Source organism: Ochlerotatus camptorhynchus, unplaced genomic scaffold (genome assembly GCF_037179485.1).
Source record: "Ochlerotatus camptorhynchus isolate MF236.1 unplaced genomic scaffold, CSIRO-AGI_Acam_v1.1 ptg000457l, whole genome shotgun sequence".
NCBI lineage: Eukaryota > Metazoa > Arthropoda > Insecta > Diptera > Culicidae > Ochlerotatus > Ochlerotatus camptorhynchus.
Window position 1 is genome coordinate 598,456 of NW_027040943.1, and position 12,257 is coordinate 610,712.

At 41.7% G+C, this 12,257-nt stretch overlaps 1 protein-coding gene across 1 annotated transcript; it reads right to left on the minus strand.

Annotated features, from left to right (window-relative positions):
* Positions 1 to 711: 711 nt before the first annotated feature.
* Positions 712 to 2,728, minus strand: LOC135712113 (luciferin 4-monooxygenase-like). The gene is made up of 3 exons (XM_065235088.1): positions 2,509 to 2,728; positions 2,239 to 2,446; positions 712 to 2,117 (listed from the first exon to the last, which is right to left on the minus strand). Exons 1-3 carry the CDS (start codon positions 2,638 to 2,640, stop codon positions 826 to 828), a joined length of 1,632 nt encoding a protein of 543 aa, XP_065091160.1. The 5' UTR covers positions 2,641 to 2,728; the 3' UTR covers positions 712 to 825.
* Between the last annotated feature and the right edge of the window lie 9,529 nt (positions 2,729 to 12,257).

Below are 12,257 nucleotides of genomic sequence, written 5' to 3' on the forward strand. Positions count from 1 at the left end.
TCATTTAAGTCCATAAGCTGTAAAACTTTTGCAAGTCACGTATGAAACAAAAATCTGCGTTCGTTGTCGTCTTGAATATTTATTTTCAAGCCCAATTAAATTATATCCAGGGGTTTAAACAAATTTCTAAGTTTTTTGTTCTAATCCATGCCTCATCTGCAAAAAAAAAGTTTCAGAATGTATGCTGTTACTGAAGGTAAATCCACTCCAAATTATCATGTTCAATGAGTAAAAGTGAGCAATGAAGAAGATAAAGTTGGTTGTATTATAACATGTTTTGAAATTCATTGGCGTTCTTTAATATATTCTATTCTTATTTTTAAGTATTACTTGATGCTGGAGAATTTCAAAGTTCTCTGAAAATTTCAGGTTTTTACAGGTAAAATAAAATTTCCTGAAGACTCCATATTTTCCAGAATTTCCAAGATAGTAGACACCTTGAAAGTAACCTTTCCAGGTTCGATCTTCGTCCAACCTGATCCCCAATGCACTGCATTATTGAAGTCTGCAAGCGTGTTTTTACAATCAACAGGCTTTTCAACGTCTACGATTGCTTAGTGTATGAAAAGTTCACGCAGTATTCACTCCACCACCACTACTAACAGTAGCCATGTTTACACTACCAAACTAGCTACTGTAACTAACTCATAAGTTCTTCTATAACCACACATCAACACAGTAACGAAACAGCAAAGGATAATAAAAATAATCTTCCCAAAGGTCATCAGTTTATTTACAATACTCATCCATTCCACCCGATACGACACCAAAACGTACACCACTTTGAACTATCATATACGAAAATCAACAACAACATAAAACACTTCACAGCTTTGAGCGCGTATTTTTGGCAAGCTCGCGAAGCTCCCGGCGCAATATTTTACCGGTTGGAGTTTTCGGGATGGCATCAATAAATCTAACACCGCCGTGGAGCTTTTTCTGCGGTGACACCTGCTCGGCTACGAATTTGACGATCTCTTCACCGCTCACTTCTTCGCCATCTTCCTTGACGACGAAAGCCGTTGCCAACTCTCCGACCCTCTCATCCGCAATTCCAATCACAGCTGCATCTTTAACCTTGGGGTGTTTCAACAGAATAGCTTCCAGCTCTGCGGGTGGCACCTGGAAGCCCTTGTATTTGATGAGCTCCTTGATCCGGTCGACAATGAAGAAGTCCTCATCATCGTCATAATAACCGACATCCCCAGTATGCAGCCAACCATCCTGATCGATTGCGTGCTCCTTTCCCACGTAACCTTTCATTATGAGCGATCCTTTGAAGCACAACTCTCCGCGTTGGTTCGGACCAAGGATCTTCCCCGTTTCGGGATCGACAACCTTTACCCACTGACCCAACCGGACCTTCCCGACGCATCCAGCTTTGTTCTCGAATCCGGTCTGCATCAGCACTCCGAGTGTTGTCTCACTCATGCCATACCCCTGCCGAATAAATGCCACTCCCAGCCGTTCCCGTACCTGATCTTCGATTTCCTTACTCAACGGGGCAGCTCCACAGATCAGCGTCATCAAGGACGATAGATCATAATTATCGACAATGGAGTGCTTTGCTAGAAATACCATCAGCGGTGGAACCACTGTCATTAGGTTAACCTTATGTTTCTGAATACTGTCCAGGAAGAGATGCACGTCAAATTTGGGCATCAGAACGCACCGGCAGTTGTTGGTGACCATGTTGATTAGTCCAACTCCCGCTACCACATGATAAAGAGGTGTAGCTGCAAGGGCAACCAGCTGATCAGGTAGTTCCAAAATCTTACTGGCTTCCTTCGAATGGGCCACCGTGGTCATTAGGTTCATGTGAGTTAGTTGCACTCCCTTTGGCAGACCGGTAGTACCAGAGGAGAGTACGATCATCGCTACGTGGGACCTAACGTCCACTGACTCAGGTACATAGTTGCTGGGGACAGCAGCTCGATCGAGTAATTTCGAGTAACTCATCACTTCCGGATAAGTGGAAGCCTTGGGATGATCTCCAAACAACACCACCTTTACATTCAATTGCATCTTCCGAATCACGCCGATCATTTTTTCCAACACATTCGGTGAGACAAAAACAAGTTTCGGCTGCGATAAATTGAGTGCATGCTGAAGTTCGCCTGAAATAATCGAACAATCAAACGTATTGAATAGAAAAACCAATCCACCGACACCATGAGATAGGCGTTTATCGCATACGCGATAGCAGCCAAACACGGTGGGGGGAAACCGCTGACTTACCTTCAACATAGGCCGGGTTCAAGAGTGCAAGCGGTGAAGCAACGAAAATTGAACCGAACATGGCAAGACAGTACTCCAAACAATTCTCGCTGACGATGGCAATTGGAGTGGATCTGGTGAGTCCCAGTTGAGTCAACCCCGCAGCGACCCTAGCTGATTGGTCCAAGATTTGCTGATAGGTCAGTTGAACTTCGCTTTCGGGGTCAATCTGCGTAAAAGATGCCTCATTAGAATGGAATGTCAGTTTTTCACTAATATTAGACTACTAACCAATCCGATATTGTCCGGCCGTTCCCGTAGTTCTTTGACGATCATAGCTCCGAGTGAGCCATCCTGCAGTAATTCCTCCGGATCGGGGCCGCCGTACAGAATGTACTTCTCATCATCACGCGATGTCGTCATATTCGAACGTGTTCTAACGGATTTGGTGTTTTGCTTGGTTGATTAGCTAATACTGCTACGGTGGCTGCTGCTGCTGCTGCTGCTGCTGTCGATGCTTGCTCACTGGAACGTTGAAGACGAGCGACTGGAGCTCTATGAATCGGTAGAATGGACTAAAGGTAGATTCAACGTAAATCGCAATAAATGAGCCGAGGAGGTTTTTTTTTCTCTTCTTTTTGTTGGTAAACAGACGCACCATACATAAGAAGACATCGACCGGCTAAGGTGGTGAGCACGTGGTCAGTCGGTGTGTGAAGCCAAATATGTACCATACCATATAGCTGATACGCACTAGCCCATGGCTAGCGAGTGTTTGTTGATGTGTTGGTTTTTAGACGTCACTTGGCGCGATGCTCGTTTCATTACTCGCGCGAGCAAGCATTGCCAATGGTGGTATAAAAGTAATTTTAAGAACCTGAATTATATCCACCTGCCCGCAAAAAGTTCAATTGATGAAGTTTACTTAGTCTGTTTGACATTGGAATTCGTTCTATGAGCAGTCTTTTAATTTGGGCATAAAAAATCGAGAAAATTGCTCTTTGACTTCGCTGGTCATGTACAGTCAGGAATCCTTATTGCCGGGGTAACGGGGGCGTGAATAAGGAACCGCGAATAAGGATACCCACAGCTTATGGGATTTTCACTAATGGGGGCTGTAGTGGATTATCTCATTTGTTTCAATACATAAAGCTATACTGTCTTCGACAAAGTTGCTGTACTGGGTTAGACCGATAAGCCTGTGCCATTGGATTCGGGTTAAATTGAGAACTACGCCGCTAGAGGCGCTTCACTTTTATGTTACTTATGACTGGCGCTATAATATATGGATCATATTTCCAACATAGAATATTTCGTGATCCTGACCATATAGAAAGTTCCTGTCTTGAGCAAAGTTGTTCAGGTGACCAAGTCCTTTCGGATGGTGGCCATATTAGTTCAGAACTCTCTCACTACGCAGCGCTAGTGTGCATGTGCAATTCCTATATAAACTGTATCTCGAGAGCCTGGCCATATAGAAAGTTGCTGTTTTCAGCAAAGTTGTGCAGGTGATCAATTCCTTTTGGATGGTGGCCATATTAGTTCAGAACTCTCTCACTACGCAGCGCTAGTGTGCATGTGCAATTCCTATATAAACTGTATCTCGAGAGCCTGGCCATATAGAAAGTTGCTGTTTTCAGCAAAGTTGTGCAGGTGATCAAGTCCTTTTGGATGGTGGCCATATTAGTTCAGAACTCTCTCACTACGCAGCGCTAGTGTGCATGTGCAATTCCTATATAAACTGTATCTCGAGAGCCTGGCCATATAGAAAGTTGCTGTTTTCAGCAAAGTTGTGCAGGTGATCAAGTCCTTTTGTATTGGATGGTGGCCATATTAGTTCAGAACTCTCTCACTACGTAGCGCTAGTGTGCATGTGCAATTCTTATATAAACTGTATCTCGAGAGCCTGGCCATATAGAAAGTTGCTGTTTTCAGCAAAGTTGTGCAGGTGATCAAGTCCTTTTGGATGGTGGCCATATTAGTTCAGAACTCTCTCACTACGCAGCGCTAGTGTGCATGTGCAATTCCTATATAAACTGTATCTCGAGAGCCTGGCCATATAGAAAGTTGCTGTTTTCAGCAAAGTTGTGCAGGTGATCAAGTCCTTTTGGATGGTGGCCATATTAGTTCAGAACTCTCTCACTACGCAGCGCTAGTGTGCATGTGCAATTCCTATATAAACTATATCTCGAGAGCCTGGCCATATAGAAAGTTGCTGTTTTCAGCAAAGTTGTGCAGGTGATCAAGTCCTTTTGGATGGTGGCCATATTAGTTCAGAACTCTCTCACTACGCAGCGCTAGTGTGCATGTGCAATTCCTATATAAACTGTATCTCGAGAGCCTGGCCATATAGAAAGTTGCTGTTTTCAGCAAAGTTGTGCAGGTGATCAAGTCCTTTTGTATTGGATGGTGGCCATATTAGTTCAGAACTCTCTCACTACGCAGCGCTAGTGTGCATGTGCAATTCTTATATAAACTGTATCTCGAGAGCCTGGCCATATAGAAAGTTGCTGTTTTCAGCAAAGTTGTGCAGGTGATCAAGTCCTTTTGGATGGTGGCCATATTAGTTCAGAACTCTCTCACTACGCAGCGCTAGTGTGCATGTGCAATTCCTATATAAACTATATCTCGAGAGCCTGGCCATATAGAAAGTTGCTGTTTTCAGCAAAGTTGTGCAGGTGATCAAGTCCTTTTGGATGGTGGCCATATTAGTTCAGAACTCTCTCACTACGCAGCGCTAGTGTGCATGTGCAATTCCTATATAAACTGTATCTCGAGAGCCTGGCCATATAGAAAGTTGCTGTTTTCAGCAAAGTTGTGCAGGTGATCAAGTCCTTTTGGATGGTGGCCATATTAGTTCAGAACTCTCTCACTACGCAGCGCTAGTGTGCATGTGCAATTCCTATATAAACTATATCTCGAGAGCCTGGCCATATAGAAAGTTGCTGTTTTCAGCAAAGTTGTGCAGGTGATCAAGTCCTTTTGGATGGTGGCCATATTAGTTCAGAACTCTCTCACTACGCAGCGCTAGTGTGCATGTGCAATTCCTATATAAACTGTATCTCGAGAGCCTGGCCATATAGAAAGTTGCTGTTTTCAGCAAAGTTGTGCAGGTGATCAAGTCCTTTTGTATTGGATGGTGGCCATATTAGTTCAGAACTCTCTCACTACGTAGCGCTAGTGTGCATGTGCAATTCTTATATAAACTGTATCTCGAGAGCCTGGCCATATAGAAAGTTGCTGTTTTGAGCAAAGTTGTGCAGGTGCGCAAGTCCTTTCGGATGATGTTCATATTAGTTCAGAACACGCTCACTACGCGGCGCTAGTGTGCAAGTAAATTTCCTGTATAAGCTGTATCACGAGAACCTGGCCATATAGAAGGTTACTGTCTTGAGAAAAGTTGTTCAGGTCACTAAGTCCTTTCGGATGATGGTCATATTATTTCATTACCCTCACACTACGCGGCGCTAGTGTGCACATGAACTTTCTTAATATGTTATGACTCCAAAGCTTGTACATATAAGATGTTGCTGTGCAATGTGAGAACAGGAACCGGAAAAAGGATGATGTGTAGAGGCCGAAAATCGATGTCAGATGCCATTTTGGAATCCAATATGGCGGCCATCGGTTCAAGAAAAACTGTCAAATACCGTACAATATGGATATTTTTGGAAAGGGGATGACGTGTAGAGGCTGGAAATCGTTGCCAGACGTCATTTTGGAATCCAAGATGGTGGCCATCGGGTCAAGAAAAACTGTCAAATACCCTATAATACGGGTATTTCCGGAAAGGGAACGACGTGTAGAGGCCGAAAATCGATGCCAGTCGCCATTTTGGAATCCAAGATGGCGATCATCGGGTCAAGAAAAACTGTCAAATACCCTACAATATGGGTATTTCCGGATAGGGAACGACGTGTAGAGGCCGGCCATTTTGGAATCCAAGATGGTTGCAGTTGTTGTTGTTGCCTGCTTTGATAAAATTTACACAAAAATCAATTTTACGGATGTTCCGGATCTTCTCACGGACCATCTGGTGACTACTCAGAGCCATTGAACAGCAAATATCTAAAATCACCATTTTACTACATTTCACGTAGTTGCAGAGCAAAATCAAGGCCTACTTTAATCAAATTTGCGCAGCAATACATTTTATGGGTGTTCCGGATCTTTCGGCGAGCCACTTGGAGCCAGTGAACAGCTAATATATAAAAAAAATCATAATATTTCTACATTATATACAGTTGCAATTAAAAATCAAGGCATACTTTAACGAAATTTACTTAGCAACCAATTTTACGGATGTTCCAGATCTTTCGGTGGGTCATCTGGTGACCATTTGGAGCCAATGACCAGCTAATATTTCAGAAATCACAATTTTACTGTATTCCATATAATCGCGGAGGAAAATCAAGGCCTACTTTGATCAAATTTACACAGCAATCAATTTACGGATGTTCTGTATCTACCAGCGGACCATCTGGTGATAACTCGGAGCCATTGAACAGCTAACATATCAAAAATCACCATTTTACAACATTTCTCATTGTTGCAGAGAAAATCAAGGCCTACTTTGATCGAATTTATGTATCACTAAATTTTACGGATGTTTCGGATCTTCTGGCGGATCACCTGGTGACCACTTGGAGCCATTGAAATGCTTATATATCTAAAATCATTAATTTACTACATTTCATATAGTTGCAGAGAATAATCAAGGCCTACTTTGATCAAAAATACATAATAATCCAGATTAAGGTTGATCCAGGTCATCGGAAGGCCTTCCGGTGGACGCTCAGTATTTAGAACCAGGTTATGGGTTGATTTTGTTAAAATATTAATCAGCACTACCCATAGATGCCTGTTGCTGTGGATTTTCAGCACCACCTTGTTGTAGACGACTGGTACCTTTTCTCCCCCCGATGGCCTCTCGGAAACTCGGAATAAAACCGGAACCACTTGGCCATTTTTTTCCAATTTTTAGTAGACCATAATTTCGAACATTTTTCTACTCACTGTGAAAATTTCAACCAATTTCATGGTTAAACAAAAAAGTTATACCTATGTAAACATTGCTATTCGTATACCTGTTCGTAAAAATAAAAACTGCACAAGCGCAGAAGTAAAGCAGGTGGTGTTCGTTTGAAACGCTAATAACTTTTCGGGGGTAACTCGGATTCACATCCGATCTTCAGCCAAGATGTTCCCAATACTCCAAAAGTGATACATTTTGTACACGAAGAAAATCGACCCACTACAGCGCCACCTAGAGCCGCGAATGTGAAAGTGGCTCGCTCCCCCATACATTTTGTCGATTTTCCCCATACAAATTTCAAGCCGTTTGAGCGAGGGGTTCCCGTGAACCAAATGACTTCAAATTTTGACAGGGTGATTCTGACCCCCCAAACTACCATTCCAGAGGGTAGCGTTTGAAATTCCAGACTTTGACTTTTTTTTCCATATAACGCTGAAACACTCTAGTGACCATGGAAAACATGTTGCCGCCATATTGGATTCCAAAATAGCGTCTGGAATCTATATCTGGCCTCTACACGTCGTCCATTTTCGGAAATTCCCAAATTGTAGTGTATTTGACAGTTTTTCTTAAACTGATGGCCACCATCTTGGATCCCAAAATGTCGTCTGGCATATATTTCCGGCCTCTACACGTCGTGTCCTTCCAAAAATATCCATATTGTAGGGTATTTGACAGTTTTTCTTGAACCTATGGTCGCCATCTTGGATTCCAAAATGGCATCTGACATCGATTTCCGGTCTCTACACGTCATCTCCTATCCGAAAATACCCATGTTGTTGGGTATTTTACAGTTTTTCTTGAAACGATGGCAACCATCTTGGATTCCAAAATGGCGTCTGACATCGATTTTCGGTCTCTACACGTCGTTCCTTATCCGGAAATACCCATATTGTAGGGTATTTGACAGTTTTTCTTGACCCGATGGTCGCCATCCTGGATTCCAAAATGGCGTCTGGCATCGATTTCTGGCCTCTACACGTCGTTCCCTCTCTGGAAATACCCGTATTATAGGGTATTTGACAGTTTTTCTTGACCCTATGGCCGCCATATTGGATTCCAAAATTACGTCTGGCATCGATTTCCGGCCTCTACACGTCGTCCCCTTTCCAAAAATATCCATATTGTAGGGTATTTGACAGTTTTTCATGAACCTATGGTCGCCATCTTGGATTCCAAAATGACGTCTGGTATCGATTTCCGGCCTCTACACGTCGTCCCCTTTCCAAAAATATCAATATTGTAGGGTATTTGACAGTTTTTCTTGAACTGATGGCCGCCATCTTGGATTCCAAAATGGCATCTGACATCGATTTCTGGCCTCTACACGTCATCCCTTTTCCGGTTCCTGTTCTCACATTGCACAGCAACATCTTATATGGACAAGCTTTGGAGACATAACATATTAAGAAGTTCATGTGCACACTAGCGCCGCGTAGTGTGAGAGTTCTGAAATAATATGGCGATCATCCGAAAGGACTTAATCATCTGAACAACTTTGCTGAAGACAGTAACCTTCTATATGGCCAGGTTCTCGAGATACAGCTTATACAGGAAATTTACTTGCTCACTAGCGCCGCGTAGTGAGCGTGTTTTGAACTAATATGACCATCATCCGAAAGGACTTGATCACCTGCACAACTTTGCTCAGAACAGCAACTTTCTATATGGCCAGGCTCTCGAGATACAGTTTATATAAGAATTGCACATGCACACTAGCGCTGCGTAGTGAGAGAGTTCTGAACTAATATGGCCACCATCCAAAAGGACTTGATCACCTGCCCAACTTTGCTGAAGACAGGAACTTTCTATATGGTCAGGATCACGAAATATTCTATGCTGGAAATATGATCCATATATTATAGCGCCCGTCATAAGTAACATAAAAGTGAAGCGCCTCTAGCGGCGTAGTTCTCAATTTACCCCAAATCCAATGGCACAGGCTTGTTGGTCTAACCCAGTACAGCAACTTTGTCGAAGACAGTATAGCTTTATGTATTGAAACAAATGAGATAATCCACTACAGCCCCCATTAGTGAAAATCCCATAAGCTGTGGGTATCCTTATTCGCGGATAGCCCGGCAATAAGGATCCGGCAATAAGAGATACCGGCAATAAGGAATCCGGCAATAAGGATTCCTGACTGTACTTTGCTTGTATGCATGCGTTGGCTGTTATGGTTTTTGCATCTGAAAGGTGTAGTTATAAGTTGTTGTTTTTACCAGAGTTGGATGTACTTGTGGCGTAAGCATTTACTTCAAACGATGAATTTGATTTGTTAATTTGTTAAAGTCTATCTTCTGAAATAAAATATAAACAGCAAAATCTACACAAGTCATGGTAAGATTGCAAACTTTGTAGTAATTCGATTAATCTAACTGGTGAATATCAAAGCAGCATTATTTTCCACCTATCGATAAGTTGTACTGTATTTTAATTCAATTTATCAGAACGAAGATACAAAATGTTTAAGAAATGCATAAAATTACCATATAAAAACGATGGGGATACACACTTTAACGGTTCTGTCGGGATTGTTTTGGCTTCCGTTCGTTGCTGTCTCTTTTACTCTTATGGAGAAAGAGAAATTAATGCAGGGGAAAAAGTGAGGTTTGTTTTTGCGTGCTGTGATTGTGGTAGGTAGATAGAGTGGAGGTAGAATAATAATTTATTTATTTATTTATATTTATTTAATTATTTAATACATTCATCTGATAATAAGTCTAAATGAACTAGGAGCCGTAACAAATACTAAATGTATCTGAAATTGATAATACATCTCCGGAATCGATCCGCAGGTTCCCCAAACTCGAACAACTCTTCAACTGTAGGGAACGTGCGAATCATACTCGTAATATATAGGTGCATGTTGTCCAAAAGAAGAGTGGTGTGAGTCCTGACGCAATAGGATCGATGAGCGTAGAAATCTGCTTGGCACACGAAAGTTCAGGCAAGAGAGTAAGTGGGTGGAATCAATTTCACCACTTAAAATCTTCGCGACAAATGTTACCTGTTGAATTTGTCGCCGTCGTTCTAAAGTATCCATGCTTTGCAAGCGACATATCTAGGCATGCGGAAGTAAGTTTAGTGGATCTCTCCAAGGAAGTTGCCTCAAAGTTGGTAAGGAATCCAAACAATAGATGCAGTCTCAAGAATCGCGTGCACAAGTGAACAGTACAGTGCCTTTAATCAGTACGGATCCGAAAAATCTCTTGAGATTCTTGATATGAACCCAAATTGACAATTTGCCTTAGTGACTACCATTGAACGATGTAAGTCAACACGTCAAGAACGTTCAACATTACACCTAGGTCGCTTACTTGTCCTTCTCTTTCGAGTACAAATCGATCAATTGAGTAATCGAATACGATTGGCGTCCTTGTTCGATGAAATATCATCACTACACATTTTTATACACTGAGGGAGAGCTTGTTTAAGTGGCTCCAGTCAACAAATTGGTCCAACAGTTCTTGGAGCTGGCGGCAATCTTCGGAGCACACAACCACTCTGCAGGATGAGCGTCACATCGTTGAAGAAGATTGTGAACTCTAGCGCAGGTTGCAACAAAAGGTGACGAAGTGCACGAATCCAGCTTGACACGGAGAGTTCTATTTGAAAGGTACGCTTTCAGCTAATCAAACGTACTATCCGAAACTCCCAGGCGAGACATTTTCCGAAGAAGAAAACCATGATCGATGCAATTGAAGGCCACTTTCAGGTCAGTATAAACGGTATCTACTTGAGCCTTATTTTCCAAATGATTTATACAAGTTGAGGTGAACTCCAATAAATTTGATGAAACTGAACGTCCTGGCATAAATCCGTGTTGCATTGCTGAGATGTAGCTTTTGGGATGAAAGAAGATAAAGGGTGGCCCACATCAAATTGCATCACCGAAAAAACGCCGTAGAAAATTACCTAGTAGACCGATCCTTTTCAAATTTTCGGACAATAAAATATAACCCGTTAGTAAGCGTTTGGCATATTTTTTTTAGTCAACTTAAATACCATAACTGTACGCTCGCACCTTACGCTTAACTCCACTCATTAGGTTCTGTACAACATCTGGCTGCAGCTTCTTCTGTATGGAAATCCACTTTTTCTTCATGTCTTCCTAAGATTTGACCTCCTTGGGATGCTTCCGTAGTGCTTGCTTCATAATAGCCCAGTATTTTTCGATGGGCCTTAGTTCCGGTGCTTTGCACAGTGGTCTAAAAGTTCCAAAACGTGCGTTTTTTAGTTTATGCAAAAACGGTCCATTCAAGCCATATAGTGTCGCGGGAGAAGTTTGTGTACTTAAAAAGTCCCTTCTTCTGGACTTAGCCATTTCATAATTAATCCACCAAATTCCACCAGCAGGGTGATAAATAATTTGCTTTTTTTGTTTGTTGAGATATCTAAATGACGTCTTGAGCAAAGTTTTAGACAATATTAAAACAAGCATTTTTGCTGAAGACGTCAACCCACTCTCTCTTATTTTCACAGAGATATGTATTTTTTTTGGTAAGAGCCTTCAGAAATCAATGTTATGCAATAACCTTTCAGGGAGCAATTTTTGGACGTTAATATTTAAGGTTTTGATCAAAATTTGGCACTATTTTTATTTCAAATTTGGCACTATAAGTTCGAAGTTGGGCAAAATTGGGCAAACCACGCTAATTACATATGGAAGTATACTTTAAATAATGCCCAATGCATACCAAACCATAAGTCTTCTTTAGTATTCTCTGCCGATCTAATTATTACCAAACTATAGGGTCATGACTCCCCGTAGAATTGTGTCACTGTTGTTCTTTTTTTTTATATACATCGGAAATACGCATGATGAACATTAAAACATATTACTACCTCAAATGATTACTACCTGTATCTCAAAATAGTTTCATCAACCATTTCATACAATATCAAAGAAAAAAATAATTCATCGCTACCAATTTCCTCGTCACTTTCAGAACTGTTGCTTACTTCACTTTCACCGTCGATGCATTGGTAGATGAAACTAGAA